The sequence below is a fragment of the Lissotriton vulgaris genome, chromosome 8, assembly GCF_964263255.1.
Source record: "Lissotriton vulgaris chromosome 8, aLisVul1.2, whole genome shotgun sequence".
Classification (NCBI taxonomy): Eukaryota; Metazoa; Chordata; class Amphibia; order Caudata; family Salamandridae; genus Lissotriton; species Lissotriton vulgaris.
This window is the reverse complement of record NC_141696.1, coordinates 1,578,189,483-1,578,216,700: the sequence shown is the minus strand read 5'-3', so window position 1 is coordinate 1,578,216,700 and position 27,218 is coordinate 1,578,189,483. Positions and strand designations below refer to the sequence as shown.

The 27,218-nt window shown below is 48.7% G+C and overlaps 1 protein-coding gene across 2 annotated transcripts in view; it reads left to right on the top strand.

The window, feature by feature from the left end:
* Positions 1-17,761, top strand: part of LOC147700466 (cystathionine beta-synthase-like protein) — a 49,534-nt gene extending 31,773 nt beyond the window's left edge. For both annotated transcript variants that reach the window (XM_086935876.1, XM_086935875.1), the window contains one exon: positions 15,446-17,761. In XM_086935876.1, the coding sequence (XP_086792002.1) occupies positions 15,446-15,579 (134 nt within the window). In that variant the 3' untranslated portion in view covers positions 15,580-17,761. The remainder of the gene's footprint in view (positions 1-15,445) is intronic.
* The last annotated feature ends 9,457 nt before the right edge of the window (positions 17,762-27,218 follow it).

Sequence of the window (27,218 nt, the reverse complement as noted above, 5' to 3'; positions counted from 1 at the left end):
CTTTTAAAGCTCTATAATCCGGTGTGCTTGTGTTGACCCGTTGTTTCTTTTAAAGCTCTATAGTCCGGTCTGCTTGTTTTGCCCCGTTGTTTCTTTTAAAGCTCTATAATCCAGTGTGCTTGTGTTGAACCGTTGTTTCTTTTAAAGCTCTATAATCCGGTGTGCTTGTGTTGACCCGTTGTTTCTTTTCAAGCTCTATAGTCCGGTGTGCTTGTGTTGACCAGTTGTTTCTTTTAAAGCTCTATAATCCGGTGTGCTTGTGTTGACCCGTTGTTTCATTTCAAGCTCTATAATCCGGTGTGCTTGTGTTGACCCGTTGTTTCTTTTCAAGCTCTATAGTCCGGTGTGCTTGTGTTGCCCCGTTGTTTCTTTTAAATCTCTATAGTCCGATGTGCTAGTTTGGCCCCATTTTTTTTTTTGAAGCTCTATAATCCGGTGTGCTTGTGTTGACCCGTTGTTTCCTTTAAAACTCTATAGTCCGGTGTGCTTATGTTGACGCATTGTTTATTTTAAAGCTCTATAATCCGGTGTCTTTGTGTTAACACTTTGTTTCTTTTAAAGCTATATAGTTCGGTGTGCTTGTGTGCTGACCCGTTGTTTCTTTTGAAGCTCTGTAATCCGGTGTGCTTGTGTTGCCCCGTTGTTTCTTTTAAAGCTCTATAGTCCGGTGTGCTTGTTTTGCCCCATTGTTTCTTTTAAAGCTCTATAATCCGGTGTGCTTGTGTTAACACTTTGTTTCTTTTAAAGCTCTATAGTTCGGTGTGCTTGTGTGCTGACCCGTTGTTTCTTTTAAAGCTCTATAGTCCGGTCTGCTTGTGTTGACCCGTTGTTTCTTTTAAAGCTCTATAATCCGGTGTGCTTATGTTGACCCGTTGTTTCTTTTAAATCTCTATAGTCTGGTGTGCTTGTTTTGCCCCGTTGTTTCTTTTAAAGCTCTATAATCCGGTGTGCTTGTGTTGACCCGTTGTTTCTTTTAAAGCTCTATAGTTCGGTGTGCTTGTGTTGACCCGTTGTTTCTTTTAAAGCTCTATAATCCGGTGTGCTTGTGTTGACCCGTTGTTTCTTTTAAATCTCTATAGTCCGGTGTGCTTGTTTTGCCCTGTTGTTTCTTTTAAAGCTCTATAATCCGGTTTGCTTGTGTTGACCCGTTGTTTCTTTTCAAGCTCTATAATCCGGTGTGCTTGTGTTGACCCGTTGTTTCTTTTCAAGCTCTATAGTCCGGTGTGCTTGTGTTGCCCCGTTGTTTCTTTTAAATCTCTATAGTCCGGTGTGCTAGTTTGGCCCCATTTTTTTTTTGAAGCTCTATAATCCGGTGTGCTTGTGTTGACCCGTTGTTTCCTTTAAAACTCTATAGTCCGGTGTGCTTATGTTGACGCATTGTTTCTTTTAAAGCTCTATAATCCGGTGTCTTTGTGTTAACACTTTGTTTCTTTTAAAGCTATATAGTTCGGTGTGCTTGTGTGCTGACCCGTTGTTTCTTTTGAAGCTCTGTAATCCGGTGTGCTTGTGTTGCCCCGTTGTTTCTTTTAAAGCTCTATAGTCCGGTGTGCTTGTTTTGCCCCATTGTTTCTTTTAAAGCTCTATAATCCGGTGTGCTTGTGTTAACACTTTGTTTCTTTTAAAGCTCTATAGTTCGGTGTGCTTGTGTGCTGACCCGTTGTTTCTTTTAAAGCTCTATAGTCCGGTCTGCTTGTGTTGACCCGTTGTTTCTTTTAAAGCTCTATAATCCGGTGTGCTTGTGTTGACCCGTTGTTTCTTTTAAATCTCTATAGTCTGGTGTGCTTGTTTAGCCCCGTTGTTTCTTTTAAAGCTCTATAATCCGGTGTGCTTGTGTTGACCCGTTGTTTCTTTTAAAGCTCTATAGTTCGGTGTGCTTGTGTTGACCCGTTGTTTCTTTTAAAGCTCTATAATCCGGTGTGCTTGTGTTGACCCGTTGTTTCTTTTAAATCTCTATAGTCCGGTGTGCTTGTTTTGCCCTGTTGTTTCTTTTAAAGCTCTATAATCCGGTGTGCTTGTGTTGACCCGTTGTTTCTTTTAAAGCTCTATAGTCCGGTGTGCTTGTGTTGACCCGTTGTTTCTTTTAAAGCTCTATAATCCGGTGTGCTTGTGTTAACACTTTGTTTCTTTTAAAGCTCTATAGTTCGGTGTGCTTGTGTGCTGACCCGTTGTTTCTTTTAAAGCTCTATAGTCCGGTCTGCTTCTGTTGACCCGTTGTTTCTTTTCAAGCTCTATAATCCGGTGTGCTTGTGTTGACCCGTTGTTTCTTTTAAAGCTCTATAGTCCGGTCTGCTTGTTTTGCCCCTTTGTTTCTTTTAAAGCTCTATAATCCGGTGTGCTTGTGTTGACCCGTTGTTTCTTTTAAAGCTCTATAGTCCGGTGTGCTTGTGTTGACCCGTTGTTTCTTTTAAAGCTCTATAATCCGGTGTGCTTGTGTTAACACTTTGTTTCTTTTAAAGCTCTATAGTTCGGTGTGCTTGTGTGCTGACCCGTTGTTTCTTTTAAAGCTCTATAGTCCGGTCTGCTTCTGTTGACCCGTTGTTTCTTTTCAAGCTCTATAATCCGGTGTGCTTGTGTTGACCCGTTGTTTCTTTTAAAGCTCTATAATCCGGTGTGCTTGTTTTGCCCCTTTGTTTCTTTTAAAGCTCTATAATCCGGTGTGCTTGTTTTGCCCCTTTGTTTCTTTTAAAGCTCTATAATCCGGTGTGCTTGTGTTGCCCCGTTGTTTCTTTTAAAGCTCTATAATCTGGTGTGCTTGTGTTGACCCGTTGTTTCTTTTAAAGCTCTATAATCCGGTGTGCTTGTGTTGACCCGTTGTTTCTTTTCAAGCTCTATAATCCGGTGTGCTTGTGTTGACCCGTTGTTTCTTTTAAAGCTCTATAATCTGGTGTGCTTGTGTTGACCCGTTGTTTCTTTTAAAGCTCTATAATCCGGTGTGCTTGTGTTGACCCGTTGTTTCTTTTCAAGCTCTATAGTCCGGTGTGCTTGTGTTGACCCGTTGTTTCTTTTTTTTTTTTTGTAAATCTTTTTATTGAAGTTTTAACAAGACAGACATAGGACACATCAACAGTACAGGCGTGCATGCGGTCGCCCGGCAAGTTGTAGCTATCCCACCCTCCCCAAACGGCGGAGCCCAGTGGTGCTGCGTAGAATGTGTCCATGAGTGCTGGGGAGGCCCAGTAGGCGAAGTGAAGCTCCGAACCGGTCCTATGAACATCCAACCATCCCTCCCCCTCCCCGCTCCCATCCCACCCGCAACTCCCCTTCCCCGGTGTGGCAAGTGCAGTGACATCGGTGTACATGAGGCCCGTTCTATAGGCAGGATTCAGTTGGGTGATCGGGGTTCCCCCCGAAAGTCGTCCGGGAGCCGGAGCACCCTGAGGTATTTTGGGCAGGTTATTTCTTTAAATTCCTCCAATAGGAGAGAGACGAGGGGCTGCCATGTCTCAAGGAATGCGTCCCTTGTTTGAGTGAGGGAGGCCTGTATTTTCTCCATTCCCATAATATACCACAGGCGGTGGAGCCATCCTGTATGAGTAGGCTTCCTAGAGGTGCCCCACAGAGAAAGGATGTGTCTTCCCCTGATCGATTTGAGTGGGAATGTGATAGCATTGGGAAGGCCAAGAAGCGTGTATGCCGGAAACCGGGGAATGTCCGTTTCAAAGTGTGTGTCAAAACACTTGAGCACCTCCTTACAGTACCCCTGAACCTCTGGGCATTCCCACAGGATGTGAGTTAGTGTCCCTTGTTGTCCGCAACCCCTCCAGCACCCGGGGCCCCTGCGCGGGTTGCTTTGATGGAGCCGCGCCGGCGTAAGGTGCCAATAGTACGCTATTTTCACCGCCGCCTCCTTACTGGCTACATTGCGGGCGGTATGGTGGGCCCTGAAGTAAATGTCCTGCCATTCCTTGTCTGTGAAGGAGCGTCCCAGTTCGCGCTCCCATCTATTCTGTCCCGCCGACCGCGTAGCGGGGGGAGGCGGCCTGAGCATCATGTAGAGATCTGTGATTGCGTGTTTGTCAGTTGTTTTCGTGTGGAGCCATCTTTCGTAGTCAGTTAGGGGTCTGCTCACGTGGGTAGCACTTCCCTCTCTGTGAGCCAGTATCTGATCTGGAAGTATTGGAAGCGTTGGATCTGTGGGAGTGTGTATCCGTCTTGTAAAGTGCGCATCTGCATAAAGCCCGAAGGGTCGAAGAGGTCGCCAGCCGCCTTGCATTCAGAGTCCTGCCACTGCAAGAACGACTCAGGGGTCAAACGCTGGGTTCCCAAACAAAGGGGACATCGGGGACGGGAACGTGGTAAGGCCCTTCGGGACCGCTACTCTGTCCCAGACCTGCACTACCGTTCTCGTGATAGGCGACTTCCGGAGGTACAAGGGCCTGTCTTTGCGTCATAGGAATGGGACTTTCCATAAGGACATCTGGCCCATGGCCCGGTCTTGAAACAACCACTGCTTCTCCGACTCGGGCCTACTCCATTCCAGGAGGTAGCGGAGTTGCGCCGCATGGAAGTAGCGAAGCAGGTCGGGGACCCCGAGCCCGCCCTCCGCTGTGGTCCGAGTGTTTAGGTCTCTCCACAAGCTCGGGCGCTTACCAGCCTACACAAAGAGGGTGATGGAGTCCTGTAACTGTTTGAGCACGCCGAGCGGGGGAGTGACCGGAATGGTTTGGAACAGGTACAAGACCTTAGGTAGTAGGGTCATTTTTATCGCCGCCACTTGTCCCAACCATGAAAGTGTTTGACGACTCCATCTTGCCAGATCCCCTTTCAGGGCCGTCAGTAGAGTTGTATAGTTTTGCTCGACCGTTTGGGTTGTACTCGGGGTTAGGGAGATGCCTAGATAGGGTATGGTCATCTGAACTTGGAGGTCCCCGTATGTCTGATGGCCTCGCCGTGCCGCTTTTGCGTTCCGACCTAGGGGCCGGACTAGGGATTTCTCCACATTCATCTTGAACCCTGAACCCCGAGACATTCCCGAAGCTTGCTATCTCCGAGAGGAAAGCCGGTACCGACGTCTGGGGGTTCTCCAGGGCCGCTAGGACGTCGTCTGCGTACAGACTTATGGTCTGTGGTTCTCCACCAAACCGGACGCCTGTAATGGACCTGTTGTCTTGGATTCGCTGGGCTAGTGGTTTGATATAGAGAGCGAATAGCAGGGGCGAAAGAGGACACCACTGCCTGGTTCCCCTTCGGATGTCTAGAGGTCTCGAGCGTACCCCATTGACCGTGATCCTGGCCTGCGGGGAGGCATAGCAGCTAGCAACCCACGTGCGGAACCGGTCTCCGAACCCAAAGCGCGCCAGGACTGCGTCCAGATATCCCCAGTCCACCCTGTCGAACGCCTACTCGGCATCCACAGAGAGTAGGACCGCGTCGGAGTCATTGTAGTGGGCCTTATCAATGACATGAAGCAGGCGCTTGGTATTGTCTGCACACTGTCTGTTGGGGATAAATCCTGCTCGGTCTGGTTCAATGATGCCCGGTAGGCACGGGCCCAGTCTAGCCGCCAGCACGCCCGTGAACAGTTTGAGGTCGAGGTTGAGTAGGGAGATGGGTCTATATGCCTTACATTGGGATGGGTCTTTGCCCGGCTTGGGGATGACCACGATGTCAGCCTCCAACATGTCTTGTGGGATGGAGCCTCTGCCCTGGAAGGAGTTGAAAAGCCTCGTTAATACCGGAGCGATTTGGGGGCAGAAAGTCTTGTAGAAGCTTGCCGAAAAGCCGTCCGGGCCCGGGGCCTTCAGAGGCTTGAGACTCGCGATCGCGGAGACAACCTCCTCGATTCGTATGGGAGCTTCGAGGGAGGCCCTATTGGGTTCATCTAGGGGCGTTATCTCCGTGTCTTGGAGGTAAGTGTCGGCGGAAATCCGCCCAGCCGGCGGCTCCGCCGTATACAGCGAGGCATAAAACTCGCGGAAGGCTTCCGCTATGTGGTCATCTTCTTGGACGACTGTCCCATCCTGGGTACGGATGAAGGAGACCTTCGCCCGCAGGGTCTTTGCTTTTAGGCAGCTCGCCAACAGGCGACCTGTCTTATCACCGCCCACATAGTAAGTGTGGCGCAGTCGCAGGGCCGCGTACTCTGCCCTATCCAGGTCTAGGCTGGCAAGTTGGGCCCTGACCGCCTTAAGCTGCCTCCAGATCCTGGGAGCCCCGGTCCGACTATGGGCTTGCTCAAGTTCAAGCGCCTGAGCGGACAGGGATTGTCTCTTTTCTTTTCGTCCCTTGGCTTCCGAAATTAGTTCTCCCCTCGCTACCGCTTTAAGCGCCCCCCACACCGCAGCTAGGGAGACCTCTGGGGTGTCGTTGGTCTGCAGATAATCCGCGATGTGGTCCCGGAGCCGCTGCATCACCCCCTCATGTTGCATGAGTGCATCATTGAGGCGCCATCTGCCTTTCCTTTGTGCGACTCTAGGGGCGTGCATATGCACCACGAGCGCATCGTGGCGCGCTACCAGTAAGGCCACCCCCGCTTTCTTCTCCAGAGTCGAGGAGTAGTGCTGGATCAGAAAGGCCCTTGAGCGCATCCTGTGCCAATCTCTCGAGAGTAGATGAGTTTCTTGGAGCAGACAGATTTCCGCTCCTGAGTTTTCTAAGAAGGACAGGACAGCCCTGCGCTTAACGGGGTTCATAAGCCCCTTCACATTTAAGGTGAGAACCTTCAGGGTAGGGCTAGCCATTCATGAGGGTGTGTAAGCAGCGCAACCTGTCTGGCTCATCCGGGGCCTGCCGGGTCCCCATGTTGGCTCGTCACGATTCCCTAATACCACACCGGGAGGGTCCAGATGTCGTGTTCCCCACCCACCCCTACCCCCAACTTCCCCAACTGTCTCCCCTCCAACCCACTTCCCCCCCCCAACACCCAACCCTCCCTCCCCTCCCCCCCCGAATTCCCCCCAACACAACTTCCAAAGTCTCGGGCCTATCGGGACAGAGTCCAGGTCCGTAGGTCATCATAGAAAGTGAGGGCATGGTGGCGGCCAACTCTCCGGCCCCCCGACCCCTCACCCCCGGTGAGAAAGGCTATTGAGGGCAATCTCCTGTGACCGAGACATCATTGTTTGGCGGTAGTTTTGTCCGCTACCTCCTGTACTGCCGCCTCCCGCTCCTGGGCGGCCAGGAGAGGATCCGGCCTCCCGAAGCGTCTAGGGGATCGTCGTCTCCGCACTGTCTGCCAGCCGCCCCTGGATCTCTGGCTGGCTCCCTCTGTAGAACTGGGGTGGGGGGTCTCACCCGTGGCGTCCTCCTCCGGCGGGTCAATGTCTAGCACAGCACAAGTGTCCTGGAGGGAACGAAGCTGGTGTAGAGACCCCTTCCACTTAAAGATGAGACGGAACGGGTGGCCCCAGGTGTAGGGCACGCCTTTGTCTCTTAAGAAGTCAGTTGCCACTTTGAAGGAGCGTCTTTTTTTCAGGGTGATGGCGGAGAGGTCCTGAAAGAGGGCCACTTGGACCCCACGGAAGGTGATCGGTTGTCGCACTCGGGCCTCTCGCAAGATTCTCTTTCAGAAGGAAGTCTGGGAGAAAGGCCAGAATATCCGAAGGGGGGGGCGGCGCCCGGCGCTCCGGGCCGACCCTGTGAGCGCGATCAATCCGGATTTCAAAATCACTTGGTTCCCCAAGGATCTCCCGGAAGAGGTCCTGTAGATACGCCGTGACGCTGTTCCCCTCCGATTTCGATGGAACTCCTCGGACCCTGATGTTGTTCCGTCGGGAACGGTTCTCAAGATCCTCCGAGTGGGCCTGGAGATCCACTTGCTGGTCCTGCAGGCGTATAATTTCCTGTTGTAGCCGTTCCACCTCCATGCTGCGGGACTGGTCCGCCTCTTCCACTGCCGCCACCCGCTCTCCCAGGCCATCCACGTCTCTGCACAGCTCCTTCTGTTCCCCTGCGAGCTCCTGTTTCAAGGTCTGAAAGTCATCTCTCAGGGTGTTGAAGAGAGAGGCCAGGAAGGCCTTCGTGATGGGTGCCGCGTCGTCGTTTGTGGTCGAGGCGGTAGCCGGTGTCTTTGGGGGCGATTGCTCCGGGGCCTTCTCCGTCTTAGCGGCATTTTTGTGGAGTAAGTCCGATATTGTGCGATTGCCCTTGCGCCCCGCGTTGGCCATGGTGGTGATCAGGCAGGGGTGGTGAAAGTGAGGGAGCCGGGCCGTCTATCCTTGTCGGGCCAACAGGCCCCGGGCGCCGGGTTCCCCGCTCCTTTGCTGCTAAAAGCTGCAGGCAGCTCGGGTCCAGTTGCGTCGGACTCCCGGGGGGGGCACCTTCAGCCCGGGTCGCTCAGAGGTCGCTGTGTAGGTCAGGGGGGTGGGAACCTTGCGTTTGCCAACCCCGGTGTGGGTCTCAGCGCTTTCCGCTGCGTGCTCTCTGATATCAGGGACCGCGTCCGCCGCCCCAGAACTCGCTACGCTGGGTCCAACGGCTGCGGGCCTCAGGGTGAGCTTTCCTGGTGCACTTGGTCAGCTGGATCGATTCTCCACCCCTGGCTTCCTCATACCCCCTGGCAAGCTGCCGTGTCTGTCCCGCTTCCAGTCCTGGGGTTATTTTACATGGGGCCCGCTTGGGCCATCCGGCGGGAGCAGCGCGTCTAAGTCCGCGGCCAAGAAGCCAGTTGGCGCGGCATCCCGCTCGGCTTCTCGATCAATGGCGCCACCCCCACACTAGCACAGTCTCAGGGGCAATCGGCAGCAGTTCCCAAATGGCAACCGCTGCTGCAGCAGTGTCTCGCCTTGTGTATGCACCGGGCCCGGTCCTCCCAGTGCTCCTCCGCTGTCCCTCCGCTCCCCCCTCCTCACCTTACCAGGGGAACTGCTCGTTGCCAGAGGGGGGGGGGGGGTCGCTGCCACCATCTCCGCTGCTGGGCCGTTGCTCTCGGCGGCCGCACTTCCGCTTACGCTCCGGACCCGGACTAGGCCCGAATCCGGGGGCTCAGTTGTCGCGAAGGGCCGCCGTCCCCTTCGGCCCTCGGATGAAGCACTGCTGGGCCGCTCGTCAGCCGCCCGGCCCGGTCTCCGCTCTACCCCTGATCCGGGGGCTGCTGCCGATCTTCTGCCTCCCCTCTCTGCAGCTCTCAGCCAGGTTGCTCCTTCGGCCGCCGGAGTTAAGGAAGCCCTGCAGGCAACGGCCACTCCTCGCCACACTCCTTCAGCCTCGTGTCTCCAGGGGCCGATTCCCGGTCCCGCCGCACTCCGCCAACGGTGCCTTCAAACCGACACCTGCGCGGCACCGGGTGGTCTGGCACGCTCTGAGGTGCCGAACTATCGAGGAGAAGGGGAGGGAACCCGCTGTAAAACCGATTCTAAGGGCTTAGGGCCGGGGAGCCTCCGAGAGTGCATCCGCTCAGGCCGCCATCGTAGCCACGTCCCGACCCGTTGTTTCTTTTAAAGCTCTATAATCCGGTGTGCTTGTGTTGACCCGTTGTTTCTTTTAAAGCTCTATAGTCCGGTCTGCTTGTTTTGCCCCGTTGTTTCTTTTAAAGCTCTATAATCCAGTGTGCTTGTGTTGAACCGTTGTTTCTTTTAAAGCTCTATAATCCGGTGTGCTTGTGTTGACCCGTTGTTTCTTTTCAAGCTCTATAGTCCGGTGTGCTTGTGTTGACCAGTTGTTTCTTTTAAAGCTCTATAATCCGGTGTGCTTGTGTTGACCCGTTGTTTCATTTCAAGCTCTATAATCCGGTGTGCTTGTGTTGACCCGTTGTTTCTTTTCAAGCTCTATAGTCCGGTGTGCTTGTGTTGCCCCGTTGTTTCTTTTAAATCTCTATAGTCCGGTGTGCTAGTTTGGCCCCATTTTTTTTTTTGAAGCTCTATAATCCGGTGTGCTTGTGTTGACCCGTTGTTTCCTTTAAAACTCTATAGTCCGGTGTGCTTATGTTGACGCATTGTTTATTTTAAAGCTCTATAATCCGGTGTCTTTGTGTTAACACTTTGTTTCTTTTAAAGCTATATAGTTCGGTGTGCTTGTGTGCTGACCCGTTGTTTCTTTTGAAGCTCTGTAATCCGGTGTGCTTGTGTTGCCCCGTTGTTTCTTTTAAAGCTCTATAGTCCGGTGTGCTTGTTTTGCCCCATTGTTTCTTTTAAAGCTCTATAATCCGGTGTGCTTGTGTTAACACTTTGTTTCTTTTAAAGCTCTATAGTTCGGTGTGCTTGTGTGCTGACCCGTTGTTTCTTTTAAAGCTCTATAGTCCGGTCTGCTTGTGTTGACCCGTTGTTTCTTTTAAAGCTCTATAATCCGGTGTGCTTATGTTGACCCGTTGTTTCTTTTAAATCTCTATAGTCTGGTGTGCTTGTTTTGCCCCGTTGTTTCTTTTAAAGCTCTATAATCCGGTGTGCTTGTGTTGACCCGTTGTTTCTTTTAAAGCTCTATAGTTCGGTGTGCTTGTGTTGACCCGTTGTTTCTTTTAAAGCTCTATAATCCGGTGTGCTTGTGTTGACCCGTTGTTTCTTTTAAATCTCTATAGTCCGGTGTGCTTGTTTTGCCCTGTTGTTTCTTTTAAAGCTCTATAATCCGGTTTGCTTGTGTTGACCCGTTGTTTCTTTTCAAGCTCTATAATCCGGTGTGCTTGTGTTGACCCGTTGTTTCTTTTCAAGCTCTATAGTCCGGTGTGCTTGTGTTGCCCCGTTGTTTCTTTTAAATCTCTATAGTCCGGTGTGCTAGTTTGGCCCCATTTTTTTTTTTAAGCTCTATAATCCGGTGTGCTTGTGTTGACCCGTTGTTTCCTTTAAAACTCTATAGTCCGGTGTGCTTATGTTGACGCATTGTTTCTTTTAAAGCTCTATAATCCGGTGTCTTTGTGTTAACACTTTGTTTCTTTTAAAGCTATATAGTTCGGTGTGCTTGTGTGCTGACCCGTTGTTTCTTTTGAAGCTCTGTAATCCGGTGTGCTTGTGTTGCCCCGTTGTTTCTTTTAAAGCTCTATAGTCCGGTGTGCTTGTTTTGCCCCATTGTTTCTTTTAAAGCTCTATAATCCGGTGTGCTTGTGTTAACACTTTGTTTCTTTTAAAGCTCTATAGTTCGGTGTGCTTGTGTGCTGACCCGTTGTTTCTTTTAAAGCTCTATAGTCCGGTCTGCTTGTGTTGACCCGTTGTTTCTTTTAAAGCTCTATAATCCGGTGTGCTTGTGTTGACCCGTTGTTTCTTTTAAATCTCTATAGTCTGGTGTGCTTGTTTAGCCCCGTTGTTTCTTTTAAAGCTCTATAATCCGGTGTGCTTGTGTTGACCCGTTGTTTCTTTTAAAGCTCTATAGTTCGGTGTGCTTGTGTTGACCCGTTGTTTCTTTTAAAGCTCTATAATCCGGTGTGCTTGTGTTGACCCGTTGTTTCTTTTAAATCTCTATAGTCCGGTGTGCTTGTTTTGCCCTGTTGTTTCTTTTAAAGCTCTATAATCCGGTTTGCTTGTGTTGACCCGTTGTTTCTTTTAAAGCTCTATAGTTTGGTGTGCTTGTGTTGACCCGTTGTTTGCGCTGGAAGTCTAAAGGGAGCTGAAAGCAGGTGAAATCTCTGGGATAATCTGGGGGCAAATGCGGAATTACTGCGGCAATCTGACCCGGAAGTACTGGTTCCCTCTGTAAGTTTCTGATTGCTAGGGTACCTTCAGGTCCCCGCGTGTAAAGTCCCAGATACTCCTGCCCTCCAAAGTTACTATTGCCCCAAGTATCAGTAATCCTGAGGGGCAAAGTTTACCTGTATAGTTAATGGGCCACTCTTACCGAGGGCCTCTTGGCTGAAAAGCATGGTAAATTGTTGTAGTTCAGCAAAGCCGGCACATTGGACTGAAGACAGAGGGGTTAAAACGCTCTTTTGTGACACAAAATTCTTATTTGACTGGTTTTTGTAAGCTGCCCACACATTTCTTATGCTTTCAAATCAGAGCTTCTGTGAGCACCTTTTTTTTACATTTTTCTGAGGTCAAAGTAATATTTTCCTGTTTTTCTAACATACTACAAGTATTGCGCCACAGGTATGGGAATGTTTCCTATTTTTAGTTGATTTCAAGGGAGCAAAGGAGAGCTGGAGGCACCGGATTCATAATTCGGATTATACATTCCAGGATCATCTGTTGTTTCCATGGTTACAGTGGAAGAACATCTAATCAAAAGAGAAGGATCACTTGTCCTGCATAACATTGGGTATGCGGGAGCGGTTCTTTCAAGTCCCAATAAAACCCTCATGCACGTGTTGGTTGATGGTAACATTAAGCGGTATATCTTTGTTCTCCGCTTTCCCTCACACGTGTCTGCATAATCATAGGGTTTAGTGGTTATGCAACCTCCACCAGGAGGTGATACCCTTTGTTAAAACAGTAGTGACCAGTAATGGTGCTCGTGATACAGTGAGGTGTGTTAAAAGTCTCTAGGTTCCAGACGCAATTTTTTTATTCATTCCGGTCTCAAAGAGGCAATAAAATTAATGTAGGTGACTTAGAGTTGTTTTGACTCATTCACACTAGAATAATGGTGTAGGTCAACATGTTTCAGCCCTCAATCGCCAGAAGGTCGGGTGGGCTTTCTTCAGGACTAGGGGGTGAGGTGTATAAAAACGTGAAATGTACTCCTAAGTATTACTTAGTGTATCTGTCTTGAGGAACATCATTTAATTGTAGTTCCTAAAGGTCCTATGGTACCTTTAAACGGTTTTGTTAAAACCTCATCGGGATCCGCGTGGGTCAGCGGGGCCTGCTGCGGTCATTCCGTTATTCGACTGGTTCTGACTCTGCCACTATGGTCCCGGAAACAGGGTGGAAGAAGACATTTGTAGGGGAGACCTTAGACCAGGATCGATCGAAGGCCTTTTTGGTAGTACCTTATAGTACCGTATGAATTTGGATTTTCTTTTTAAGTCGTCTAAATGCATAACTTCAATTGCAGCGTGTCCTACTAAAATTAAGGAAAGTGTTACTGTGAATTTTTTTATTTTTCTATTTTGAACACATTAAGTCAAAATAACCCAACACCTTAACACTCCTCTGAGACGTTTCCACCAGTGACCACCTTTACCTAATCTTTAATCCTTGTGCCCCAAGATCTTAACCGTATATCTTCAACCCCAATCCGTACTATATATCCTCTTACCCGCTAACCCTTCACTGCCTTCTCGCTGCTCTTATGTTAGTAAGTCTTAGGGAAGTATTCCTTTTCGAAGTGTTTATTTTTAGAATTCATCACTGGAAAGGGTTCAGACCTGTAGGTTTCCAGATTGACTTGTGATCGCTGCTGGAACCCACAGCGCATCTTCTCACAGACTCCACCTTCGAATATGATTTCCCCTGGGATCAGGTGTGTCTGCTTCTGCATGTGAAGTTATGGATGATTGCTGTCAGCGTCCATCCATAGGGGAGGGAGTGCTTCCTGTGACTCCTTAGGGGAGGCGAGTGCTACCTGTGATTCCACACAGGAGGGTGTGCTGCCTGTGAATCCATAGGGAGGCGAGTGCTGCCTGTGAGTCCATAGGGAGGTGAGTGCTTCCTGTGAGTCCATAGGGTAGGCGAGTGCTACCTGTGAGTCCACACGGGAGGTGTGTGCTACCTGTGAGTCCACACGGGAGGTGTGTGCTACCTGTGAGTCCACACGGTAGGTGTGTGCTACCTGTGAGTCCACACGGGAGGTGTGTGCTACCTGAGAGTCCACACGGGAGGTGTGTGCTGCCTGTGAGTCCACACGGGAGGTGTGTGCTTCCTGTGAGTCCACACAGGAGGTGTGTGCTTCCTGTGAGTCCACACGGGAGGTGTGTGCTACCTGTGAGTCCACACGGGAGGTGTGTGCTGCCTGTGAGTCCATAGGGTAGGCAAGTGCTGCCTGTGAGTCCATAGGGGAGGCGAGTGCTGCCTGTGAGTCCATAGGGAGGCGAGTGCTGCCTGTGAGTCCATAGGGAGGTGAGTGCTTCCTGTGAGTCCATAGGGAGGCGAGTGCTGCCTGTGAGTCCATAGGGTAGGCGAGTGCTACCTGTGTGTCCACACGGGAGGTGTGTGCTGCCTGTGAGTCCATAGGGTAGGCAAGGCAAGTGCTGCCTGTGAGTCTATAGGGGAGGCAAGTGCTGGCTGTGAATACATAGGGGAGGCGATTCCTGGCTATGAGTACATAGGGGAGGCGAGTGTAGCCTGTGAGTCCATAGGGGAGGTTGTGTAGCCTGTGAGTCCATAGGGGAGGCGAGTGCTACCTGTGAGTCCATGGGAGGTGAGTACTGCCTGTGAGTCCATAGGGGAGGTGAGTGCTGCTTGTGTCTCCATAGGGGAGGCGAGTGCTGCCTGTGAGTCCATAGGGGAGGCGAGTGCTGCTTGTGAGTCCATGGGGAGGCGAGTGCTGCCTGTGAGTCCATAGGGGAGGCGAGTGCTGCCTGTGAGTCCATAGGGGAGGCGAGTGCTGCTTGTGAGTCCATGGGGAGGCGAGTGCTGCCTGTGAGTCCATAGGGGAGGCGAGTGCTGCCTGTGAGTCCATAGGGGAGGCGAGTGCTTCCTGTGAGCCCATAGGGGAGGTGAGTGCTGCCTGTGAGCCCATAGGGGAGGTGAGTGTGCCTGTGAGTCCATAGGGGAGGTGAGGGCTGCCTGGGACTCCTTAGGGGAGGTAAGTGTGCCTGTGAGTCCATAAGGGAGGTGAGGGCTGCCTGTGAGTCTGTAGGGGAGGGGAGTGCTGCCTTTGAGTCCGTAACTGAAGTGAGTGCTGCCTGTGACTCCATAGGGGAGGTGTGTGCTGCCTGTGACTCCTTAGGGGAGGTGAGTGCTGCCTGTGAATCTACAAGCCTATAATCTGCAATCCGTTGGATGATGGTAAGTGAGAAGTGAGCGGAGCAAGCATCAGTGGGTAGGTTGAGATGAGGACGTTGATGGGCAGTGTGAGGAGGTTGGCAGCTAGCAGGAGTACCCCTGTGGTCTTGTAACAGTGGCGGACTGTAGGAGGTTTGAGGGACAGGCTTCGGAAGACCCTTCTTGACTGGAACCATGGGAGGCTGTAACAATCGGACGCCTCCTTTTATGAATAGTGTTGATAGCTTAGTGTTCCGTCTCCATTGAATCTGGCAAGACTGCACACACAACATTGTAGGGTTTGTGTGAGGTCACGGTGGAGTCTGCCATCGCCCTGTGTGCACACGATTGAGGTTGCAAAGATCACCTTTTGTCATAAGGTACATCCGATTGAATGGTTTGTGTAAGGTGGATTCTGGGACTACCCATGATTCACAGGGTTGATTGGCTCAGTGAGGGCTCCGTCACTGGAGTGGAGTGGAGTGGAGTGGAGTGGAGTGGAGTGGAGTGGAGTGGAGTGGAGTGGAGTGGAGTGGAGTGGAGTGGAGCGTCGCGAGGAGCTCCCCTCCATCTGCCCCCGTCACTGAGGGATGCTCTTCTTTTGATTGACGTAGGCAGGAAGTCACTGTTCCGTTCGATATTGTCGTTCCTCGGTCAGGGATGTCGCAGGGTCTGTTCGTTTGGAATCTCACTTTCCTCTCTATTCTCTCACCCTGCAGACCACAGTGACGGCGCTTCCAATCAGAAGCAGATGGTGTTTGGTGTTGTGACGGCCATTGACCTCCTCAACTTTGTGACTGCGCGGGAGCAAAACAAAAAGCTGCGGGAGAGGTGGCCCTCCGTTTCTGCATAAGATGGCGGCAAGAGTCAAAATGGCCGCCAGAGCCGGGAGGACGCCTCAGGCAGGAGCTGCATGGTGCAACGCCAGGAGGATGCTCTCATGTTCAAACTTCGACCATTTCATTTTTCTGTAGAGTCTGTTACGAACCTGTGCTTTTCCTAGAAGCATCTTATAATCTGGACTTGTTACAAATCAACATTTGCAAAGATCTGGCGGCTCAGCCTGTGCGTTCAGACCTCGAGTGGTCCTGTTGCCGTCCATCTCTTGCTGGTGAAGGTGGCTGCTCTGGTGTACATCTGGAGGAAAGCAAGTGATTTGGGGATTTTTGTGGTTTATTGTCTACTGCATCCATTTAGAAAGTGTAAAGATCGCCTTCGGACCTCTGGGCCCTCTGGCTTCGGCAGAGTTCCCGGGGCTCTGCATGTCTCGTACTTTTGCTGTGGGAGTGCGACAGTGGTTACTTACAAGCGGCATAACACATGTTCATGTCGAACGCGACTGTGGCCTCCCCTAGGTGTGTCACCTGTTGTAGGTTACAGAGCAGAAGTCTAGGCTGGGGCTTGAACCATGTGTTGTGGTGCAGCATTGAGGTGAAGTGTATTCTTGACACTTTTGTTAGCTCACAGTGCCACAAATGACAAAGTATCCTGAAGTATTTAAGGGACTTGGACCGAGTCTTAACTGGTGTATGATTTTAACCTTTACTGTAATCGCTCCCAGCCTCAGGCGCTTGGCTGGGTTTAACTAGAACTACAACAGAGGGTCAGCACGCCTTAGCTCACAGGTTTGCAAAACCAAAGCCCAACTGTCTCCAAGGAGAAAAACCAACAGTAAATTAAAAGAATTTTGAAATAGTTTGTACTAATTAGTCTGAGAGGCCTTTCATCATTTCCTCTTGCTTTTGGGCTCCCACCTTTTTTTTCTGCTCTCTGCCACTTTACTTACCATGAGGGCTCCTTCTTCTGATCTTCATGTGGGCCGCCTTCTCCGATTCTTGCTTATGTCCTCTCTCATTTCCCTTTGGTTGTTACATTCCTGATGAAGACATTCATTTTTCTTCCTCTTCAGCTGTTCTCCCTACCCAGAAGCCTTTCCTTCTTCTGTCACACTTGCTGTGCACCGCACACTGCTTTACTCTTTTCCTTAAACTTAATTTGTTATCTCTGTTTCTGACTATGGCTTCTTGTCCTCTGGCTGTCACATGCAACCCTTTTGTGCAGTTCACCCTTTTTCTTTTTTTCTTCCTCAGCTCATTTTCCTATGAAGCATTTCTTTTTCCCCTCTGACTGATTCCTATTCACCGCAAATGTCCCTCTGTCTTTCCCTTTCTCCCTAACAGCTACACTGTCCTGAGGCCTTTCTCTCCATCTCACGTGGCACCTTTGTCTTCCTCTAGCTTCCACCATGACTTCATTTCTTTCATGTTCACCTTGACAATTGACCTTACTACTCCTGTTTTCACCTCCTTCCCTGCCCCAGCGCCTCTCTCCCAGATCTGAGGATTTTAAACTCCCAAATGCCTCTTGCTCCACTCTCAAGCTTCCCCCTGCCCACCAGACCCTTTTGCTCTTGCCCTCTCGCTTTACATCTCTGGCTCTCTCTCTTTACATCTCTGACTGTCTCATTTGAGGGCTTTTCTCCTCCCACCTCAGACCTCTGATTCTCATTTTACCCTCTAGGGCCCTTTTCTGACCAGTGCTGTTTCCTTCTTTCCGCCTCCTGTGGTACTGGAGGTGTGCTTCCCTCGTGTGCTCTTGCCTAAGAGGCATTACAACAACAAGCATTGGTACGTGTGGCTGTTCGCCTTACTCTGTAGCATGGCCTCAGGCTGCCGATGTGCTGAATGCAATCCTGCTCTTAGAGATGTTTGTTATTTAATTGTCCTGTGGTTCCACCACTATCTTCCTTCTGCACTTGAGGTCTTCTGACTTTCTTGAATGTAAGCATGATTGGGCTCTCACTTCCCTTCTGAACTGGAAGGTGGGTGGGTGGGTAGGTGGGTAGAAGCATCTGCACCCTGGTTTTTTTTTATTCCTCTATGTGGGTGTCTTTAAGGGTGGCTGACGGTGCCTGGGTTCACTATAGAATGAATGGAAGATGTAAGTGACAAGCCTTTGCTTAGATTTGTGTGATTGCCACTGCGTTTCCTGTAGCGTGAAATCATTCTTGGTATAAAGGTGAATAAACTTCCAAATTAGTCTCTTTGTTTGACTGAGTTATCTGGGATTAGCCCGGTCCTGGAACTCCGATCTTTGGATCAGTGATACACCCAACTTTATTGCTTCTTTTGTTCATTTCCCCTAAACTGAGTCTTGAGCCTCTGTAGCAGACTCCTCTGTTCGAAAGCCTGGCGCCATCATTGGCCCCTCACAGTGTACAAAAGCCCTTAGAACAGGAAGCAGCCGACACCAGTTACAGTCAGGAGGTATGTATTGTAGGATGCTCCACAGAGAAGGCCCCTCACCTGGAAGTGGTGGTATTTAGTGAATCTGAAAGAGACACATCTGAAAGAAACACGAAGTGATAGATTCCTTACCTTAGAATTGCCCCCAGGCGTCAGACTGGATCCGGAAAGTTGTGTTTTGTCAGCAGTACCCCTGCACGTCGGTAGGCATCGTCGTGCGGCTCTGCGTGCGTCGTTGGCGCCGGGATGACGTCGCCGGACCTACTTAGACCTGCCTACGCGCCCTGACGTCAGTTCTTTCCTTTTCCGCGCCAGTAGGCGCAGATCCGAAAAAAGCAAGTACCCCCCAGTCAATTTTTTACTGACTTTTTCGAGGCTTTTTGTCTCAATTCTTCGTGTCAATCGACTCCTGGTGCCATAGGGATGCCCGGTTTCAAGAACTGTGGGGACTGTCATCGCATGATGTTGGTGACAGACCCCCACCGCGTGTGTCTCTACTGCCTGGGGCGCGACCATCACCCCAAGTCGTGCCCCGACTGCCGGGCCATGGCGCCGAAGACTTTGCAGGAGCAGTCCCGAAAGTTGCTTGAAACCCGGCAGTCAGCTCTACCCCGCTCGTGGTCCCGTCCTGTGGGCGGTCGAGGGCCGGTCGCAGAGCCGTCATCACCATTCCTCAGGATTGAAGTCTTCGCACTCTGGGTCAAGTAAGTCGAAGCATTCCAAGAAGAAGTCTGAGAAGCGTCATCGCTTTTCGACTTCCCCTCGACCGCCAGGTGACGGGGGTCCTGCTTTACTGTCACCGGCGGCTCCGTCCCCGGTGTTGCCGGCGGCTACGGCCCCAACGCCGCAGGCCCCCCAGGGATCCGGGATCGGACCCCGATCGACGCCGGTCGACCTTGTGACACCTCCTCCGGCGCCGATCTCCCCAGCACCGGTTCCGACTTCGCCCGCTCCGCGGGACAATGTCGTCCCCAGGTTCAGCCCCTGCCTGGACACGGTGCCTAATCGATGTTGCCTCGCAAGGGGTTCAGTGACCTAACCCTCTGTGATGGAGCACATTTACTCAGCCTCCTTCCGAGAGGGTTCCGACGGAATCTGATCTCATAAATAAAGGGGTTGGGATAGGTACCTACAGTCAGAGTCCCTATCAGCGCAAGGACGCATACACTCCTTAAGTATAAGGTATTACAGGTTCACAGGCTCTCTTACCTGGAACCTGCTCAACTTTGTTTGTTTTTCACCTCACACTTCGGTCCTGACGAAGCGCCACAGGATCCTTTAGGGACCACTAGAAAGCGCAAAACATGTTGATCTTATTTTGATGTAGGACTTTTTCACTGTTGCACACATCCTGAGAGCAGCAGTCAGTCACATATCTGCCCTCTATATTTGTTTTAGAGAGGAGCTCCAGGATCCTCATTTCTTTTAACTTACCACATGGACCCCTGAATAAATATAGGTTCTGGTACCATTTGGTAATTTTAACATTCACTCACCCTTTTCTTATAAGGCCCACACACCCGCATGCACAACTGCGGCGTCTCCTTAAAAGATCTCCACCAAAAAGCCCTCTCCCGTGGCCAGTGAGGGACTGCAGCGCCACCCCCATGGGGAGCAACGCCCGATTATGATGCATGACACTCGCAAGGGTGTGTGAGGGCACTATATTCCAAAGGAGAATTTCCCCCCATCACCTATGTAGACCCAACCTGTTGTGTTTCACAGGTACCATAATTTGGTAACTCTCTATTTTCACCGAGTGTACAAACACTATCAAAGGCTACCTTTCTCAGGCTCCCTGATCAGCCTTCTCTTTTCAAGTTCCCTGTTGTTAATAGATTTCTCAAAGGCATTACTCACCTTTTCCCTCCTATTCCATATGTGATGCCACAATGGGACTTGAATCTGGTATTTACTGTTTTGATGTGCGCTCCCTTTGAGCCGCTCCACAACTGTCCTCTTTGTTTGTTGACTTTGAAGACTGCTTTCCTGGTTGCGATCACCTCTTCTAGGCGTGTGAGTGAGCTCCAGGCTCTTTCTTGTAATCCTCTTTTTCTGTCCGTCCATCCAGACAAGGTTGTGCTTCGCACTCGTCCTTCCTTCTTGACAGAGGTTGTTACTCCCTTCCGCATCGGGCAAACTATCACCTTGCCCACTTTCTTTCCGCCTCCAGAGAGGAAGATCGGCTCCACCATCTGGACCCAAAATGTGCGCGCTCCTTTTACCTGAATCACACACAACAGTTCCAGATAGATGACCAGCTCTTTGTTGACTACGTGGGCGCCAAAAAAGGCAGGGCTGTACAAAAGAGGACTATTTCCCGCTGGGTAGTCTTGTGTATCAAAGCCTGTTATTCTCTGGCTGAAAAGGAACCTCCTGTGGGGTTCTGCGCCCATTCTAACAGGGCGACACCAGTTAGTACTGCGTTGGATGTCCCCTGCAAGACATCTGTCAGGCAGCCACATGGGCCTCGCTGCACACTTTAACTAAGCATTATTGCCTTGACAGTCAGTTTCAGTTTCAAAATGCTTTATTCAATATATATATATATATATATATATATATATATATATATATATAACCATACAGCAGCAAAATAACAAGACATAAAATATTACAGGTACAAGATATATTTAACCCGACAATGTTAACATTCAAATCTTAAACCATCAAATGACAAGTCCAAGCAAATATTGCTCCTTCTTAAGCCAAAAGTGCACATAGTAAAGTGCGGTTTGCCTTTATAATGCATGTGTAAAATTCGCAATAAAGTGACATATGCTAACAATCAATGAAGATAGAACATGATTGGTCAATAAAGATAATACATATTGTGCAATTTTAAACATATGTGCAAAATTCGCATTCAAAAGTGCAATCTTCGTCTTTCGGTGCATGTGCAAAACTAGCAATAATAAAGTGCGTATAGATTTGGGACACAGATTTAACATTTTAAATTCACAATGTCACTGGTGTACCGAACACATGATAAATTTGGAACACAGATTTAAAATTCACAATGTCATTAGTGTACCGAACACATAATATGGCCAGGATTTTTTTTTTTCCACATTTCCCAATTACAATAGCATAAAAACTGTTTGTACAGCTTATTCATACAATCATCGATTTCCGTGCAAATATGCATGTTAAAATATATGTAGCTACATAAAAACATATATCTGGTCTCTGCAGGTTAAACATTATCTGCATAGCTGTCTTAATACATCGTAGCTCATAATTTAAAAAGACGGGCTTTAAATAAAATGTCCTAAATGAAATATAAAATTTGCAAAACAGCATAAAATGACAGCTACTCTGCTTAGAAGTGCCATGACAAGGGCATGGAGCGGCGCCGTACTGGTTAACCAAAGGGAATGCCACCAAGTGGTGCACAGTGCCCAAGCGTAAGCGAGTTATTACAAAACGATGTGAGCTTTTTGTAACTGCTGTTAGGTACGGTTGAAAGCCTTCGCTTACGCTATACTCCTGAGAAAGAGTAAACGTACTTTGTTTCGCACATTCGATGGTTCTGGTGTTTCTTTTATGTTTTAAAAAGGATTCTACAAGTTCTTTTTTAGATATACAAGCCCCCATCTCAGGTTCATGAAAAGCGTCAAAATCTTAGAGTATTTTATCCCAATATTGGATGTGGCTAAGCCATGGTATACGTGAACAATAATCGAGCTTTAGACAGTCATTTATCACGCCCTGGGTAAATTTGGTTTCGATTTTTGACCAGATTGATCGTCATAAGGCCAGGGGGGCAGGGCTGTTAAATCCTTGGCATGATTTAGGCCCACTTCCCTATGGATTATCTCGGTAGAGGCTGAAGCCGAGGCACAGAGCAAGCGTTTCAGAAATGAGTTCTCCTCAGTCTGAATGAGCTTGCCACTTTGAGTATGGTAACCCCATACACCCGCCCCATATAAGGCTGATGGCAGACACCTTGAATTATAGATCGACACCATCTCCTTTATTCTCCGACCCCCTAATTTAACAGCAAATCTAAAAACACTACTAGTGTTCCTAACCATTTTAAAACGTACGCTTTCCTGTTCATTGGCCCACCTTCCATCTCCGGAGAATGTATTGCCAAGGTAGCAGAACTTTTTAACAGTTTCTAATTTCTCCCCATCTAAATAAAAGTCCTGTTTTTTCTGGTCTTCTTCCCACATGTCATTACAAATGTTTTACCTTTATTAATTATCAATTTCCTACTAGTTATAAAGGTCTGGAGTTTATTAATAAGATATTGCAGACCATTTTGGGTACGAGAAAGGAGGACCGCGTCATCCGCGTACAGCAGTATTGGGATGGGGTTACCTTTAATAATTGGGGCATCCGCTGGGGTTAATCTGAGGGTTTGGTCACTTTGATTTATAAATAGAGAAAATAAAAGAAATGCTAAAACACATCCTTGCCGAATGCCTCTATTAATCTTAAAAAAGGGGTACATTCACCAGCAGTACCAAATCGAACTTTACTAGACAAGTTTTCGTAAAGTCTTGCCAGGAAATGAATGATCTCTGTTGGTGCTCCCATTTCTAATAAAACTGGCCATAAAAGAGAATGTTCAACCAAATCAAATGCAGAACTTAAATCGGCGAAACATAAAAATAAGTTACCTTCTTTAGCTTTTGTGTATTTGCTAATAATAAGCTCGAGGTTTACACACTTGACAGTCAAGTCCGGAGAGAACGCTCCTTCTGTTCTCTGTGATTTTCTGGTGTGACCTTGGTTCGCAGACCCACCACCAGGCTTGCTGGGGTATCTATTCTAAGGTAAGAAATCTATCACTAACGTGTCTCTTTCAGATGCATATGTTACTACTTGGGTAACGATATATCTGTAAGAGACATTAGTTAGTGATAGATTCCTTACCGCCCCACCCATCCTCCCCGTTCTGCGAACTGATTTCTAGGGTTAATGTCATCCCTTTCAGGACCCTAGTTTCAATGCACCAGTGGTCAGTATCTTGCTTGGCTCTGCGTTCCTAGCATGGAAAGTCATGTATCGAACGGACGTCAGCACACATGGGCGCGTCTAAGTAGCTCCAGCGACGTCATCTCGGCGACTACGACGCCAGTGACTTACGCAGAGCCGTACGATGACACCTACCTACGTGCAGGGGGTACTGCTGGCGAAAAAACCTTCTGGATCGAGTCTGACGACTGGGGATATTCTAAGGTAAGGAATCTATCACTAACTAATGTCTCTTACAGATATATTGTTACACAAGTAGTAACCCATGCCAACTCTTAAGTTCGCTGTTTATCACCCACCCCTCTGATCACACAGTCACCAGGGAACGGTCTTACTGAAGCCACTGTCTCTATGATGATCTCTTCCTGGGGGATATCCTTGTTGCATGGGTGACCTCCTGTCCTTGGATTTGATACACAGTCATTGCCCGACGACTCTACAGTCACTACAGAGCTGTGTGGTTCCCAGCACCTTCTGTGCGTTTTCCACCTCAGGCCATTCCCTCTGCCTGATCACTTCCTCCAGGGTCTCACTAAAGTTCCGTAAAGTCTAGTCTCTTCTTTGCCTGAAGCTTCCCTGTTTGTTATAAAGTCTAGTTTCCGTCACCAAGCTGCATAGCTCTCTCCATCACGTGTAGTGTTGAGCAGTGTATCTTTCCGCGCCAAGTTCAGCATCCCCCGTCCCCTGCAATGATTTTCATCATCACCTGGTGAGATGTTCCTCCTTTCCTTGTTTAGGCATTCTTCGCGTCCAGGCAGAATGGGATACACATAGGGTTATCTTTCAAATCCTGTTTTGGGTTGAACCACATATCCCTACAAGAAACAATAGAGGCACTTAGGGTTTTAAATTTAGGACAAGAAAAACTCCTCACACTACAGCCCACTCTCCAGGCTTCTTAATTAGGGTTTTTAACATTTAATGTAGAACACAATCTGGCATATAAAAGAGTGACATATCATTCAGACTGTCGCAGTATTTCCGCCAATGTAAAAGATAAGGAATAAGGCATCGTGTGTATATGTATTAGCACTCCTTATGGTGACTTCTAAATGCCACTCTCAAGCAGTCTTTGTTATGTTATACATTCATTTCTGTATCGCACAATCAAGAGGTTTCTCGCCATTGTAGAGATTAACACACAACAGTTAGATACATTCAAATGCAAGTTTAAGTTAATGAAATCTGCGAGGTAAAGTTTTCAACCTCTTAAAGGGGGTCGAGGTGGGAACACCCTAAGATCCATAGGGAGTTCCTTCCATTCTCTTGCTGCAGCAAAAGAGGGGGTGCTCTGTCCCCAAAGGACGCTGTCCTAAGGGGATGTTTAAAAGACCCTGGCCGGCAGGGTGCACTGAGACATGCGGGACTTGGAGGTCAGAAAAGATGGGGCTGAACCATGGATTACACTTAGAATAATAATGACTAAAATAAAACTTTCTTTTGTTTTTTTGATCGGCATCTGCCATGTAGTTTCCACCTATCAGTAAGAACTGCATGTTGGGGTGCAATATAAACTTAAGATGATGCCAGCCTGATTCAATGCACCCTGCAGGATGTGTTGTTTCTTGGACCAACTAGCTCACAGTGTCACCACTATCCCACCAAACCTAAACGGGGGAAGAACAGTTCTGACCACCGCTGAACATGACAACTCGTTCCCTCAGGAACCTTGGTGACAGAATGCGGGGTCGATTCACAGAACTAGCTTAAGACAAAATCCTAAACTTACTAGTTTTGGTATTCACAGAAGGCATTTAGTAGTAGTAAAGTAAGGATTGTCCTAAGTCTGTCTTCAGTCTGCCTTAAGTCTGTCTTAATTCAAACTTAAGACAAAATCCTAACTTTTCTACTACTAAATGCCTTCTGTGAATACCAAAAGTAGTAAGTTTAGGATTTTGTCATAAGTTAGTTCTGTGAATCGGGCCCTTCCTACTAGGTGCTCAGTCGTTCATGTTCTCTTTCGCTCAGAGAAATATACAGAAGGGCGTTTTCGATATCTATTGAGCCATAGTGATTCTTGCATAGGATATATTTATTTATTTTATTTAAAGGATTTTTTAGAGCGCACAGCTACCCAAAAGGGTCACCCGGAGCTATAGGAGCTGCAATGATCAATAGACCGAAGCAGACAGCAGTTATACTGAAGGTCAGAATGGTGAACACAATGAATAGCTTGACCATTTTGTTGACACAACTTATATATGCATACATATACAGTAGTACAACCATATAGTGCACTCCTAAAATACGAAACCCAAACCTACGCGTCTAGGGTGTAGATGTATGTTTTTCCTTTAAGCCCTCTGCTGGATGATCTAACCTCATTACCTGATGGGTAAAAGTGTCAGACCCTGTTTGGTCATGAACTGGACACCCCTCACTGAGATGTTGGGCAATTGTTAGGCGAAAGCTTCGGCATGCAGGGACCCCTCGAAGTCAGCAGAAGTGTCTCTGTTTATGTCAGGAAGCAAAACATTATGTTCGAGGCATATGAGCTGCAGAATTCATACTTTTGCATAGATCGCCATCTGGTGTTGGGCTCGGATGCTTGCACCTTGTTGTTGTCTTGGAAGAAGTCTTTGTAGTCATGAGATAGGTGACTTCTCCTTTGGATGATAGTGTGCATGGGCATCGACTCCATCCTTAGATTGCCTTTGGGTTCGGATGTAACTTCAGTGCTCCAATTCGGTACCGTGTTTCCAGACCTTTTCGATGCACAAAACATCACAAATATACAGTATTGTTTCGTTCTCGTGCCATGACGCGATAACTCAAGAATCTGCCGGTTCCGGTCATCGACGCAGGCCACTGGGCCTATCGACGCCATTCGGGCCTACGGCTAATGGAAAGGACTCCATCTAAAAAATGCCCCAGTGTGGAGCTAAATTTCCACAAAGCGACCATCACAAAGTCTGCAACCTTTGTCTCTCGCCTGAACACGAAGAAAAACATTGCCAGGCCTGCGCCTCTTTTCGCTCCAAGAAAACTATCCGTGATCACCGGGCTCGACGACACGTCATGGCGCAACGATCAGCACTGGTGCCAGAAGATATCTTCAATGAAGGCCTGAACGTCCCGGAGGCAGAGGATTCAGAGGAGCTCGATATTGTATCCGAGGCCGATGACGACGACTCCGATGACCACATCACTCCAGGTCAATGAGTGAGTACAACTGCCCCTGACCCTACTCATTCCAAAAAGAAGGCTCTGGTCAAAACTTCGCCTGAACGCCATAGTTAAGACCAAAAGAACACTTCAGAAGCCCCGCCTCTGGGCCCGGATCCGAAGACAAAAGACAAGCCTTCCGGCGGCTCGGGACCGAGCAAGCCGCACATCAGTTCCACGAAAGCACCGTCGGTACCGAAAGCAAGAACATATCCCGCTGTCTCTAAAAAGATCTCGATGCCAAGTACTTCAGCAACGAAAAACCAAAAGGCCACGGAACCGAAGACACCTCAAAAACCGTAAAAGATTTCAGACTCGACACCGAAGCCGAAGGAGCTAAAAACCCCTACAAAGGCTCCAGACGAACCTAAACCATGTCCAGAACCGAAAAAATTGGTGCCGAGAGCACACGCCAACGAGGAAGAACTGTTTCTACCAGATCCCATAGATCCAAAACAGAAAATACTGCATGTGGATCCTAAAACAGGCCATATTATCAGTTCCCCTTCAAACTAGGGAAAAGTTGACACCCCTCACATTCCTGAGGTGACTGTGAAGAAAAAAGACTGTGCAACTTCACCATTTAGACCCTCTTCTTCTGTTCTTCCTACTGAGCCTTTCTCATCCAAAGTCTCCTATACTTCCCCCATACTCACCACCACCACAGGATGATGATGATCTAGGGGGTGGGGGTGGAAATAATGACCCCTTCAATGATCCTGATGATGACACTAACATACCACAGGACACATGGGATGACTGATATATGATGCTCACTAGTTCTAGTGATCACTTTGTATCAGTCCAAACAACCCTTATGGTGATTGGTTGTAAGTCAACCTTATAGACCAGCTATCCTAATGGTAGCATGGACAGAGCAGTCTTAGGCTAAACTCTTTTGGCATGTGAAGCCAGCTGTTTTACCACATATAACCCCTTGAATACCAGATGAAAGGACACCACACAGGTTGTTATGAAAATAAACAATATATTTATTACTAACAAACACCTCTGAACTCTTTGAGATCAGAGGGCTAAGAACATAACAATACTCTTCAGAAAAATACAATAAGTCGCACAAATTACAATGGTGCCC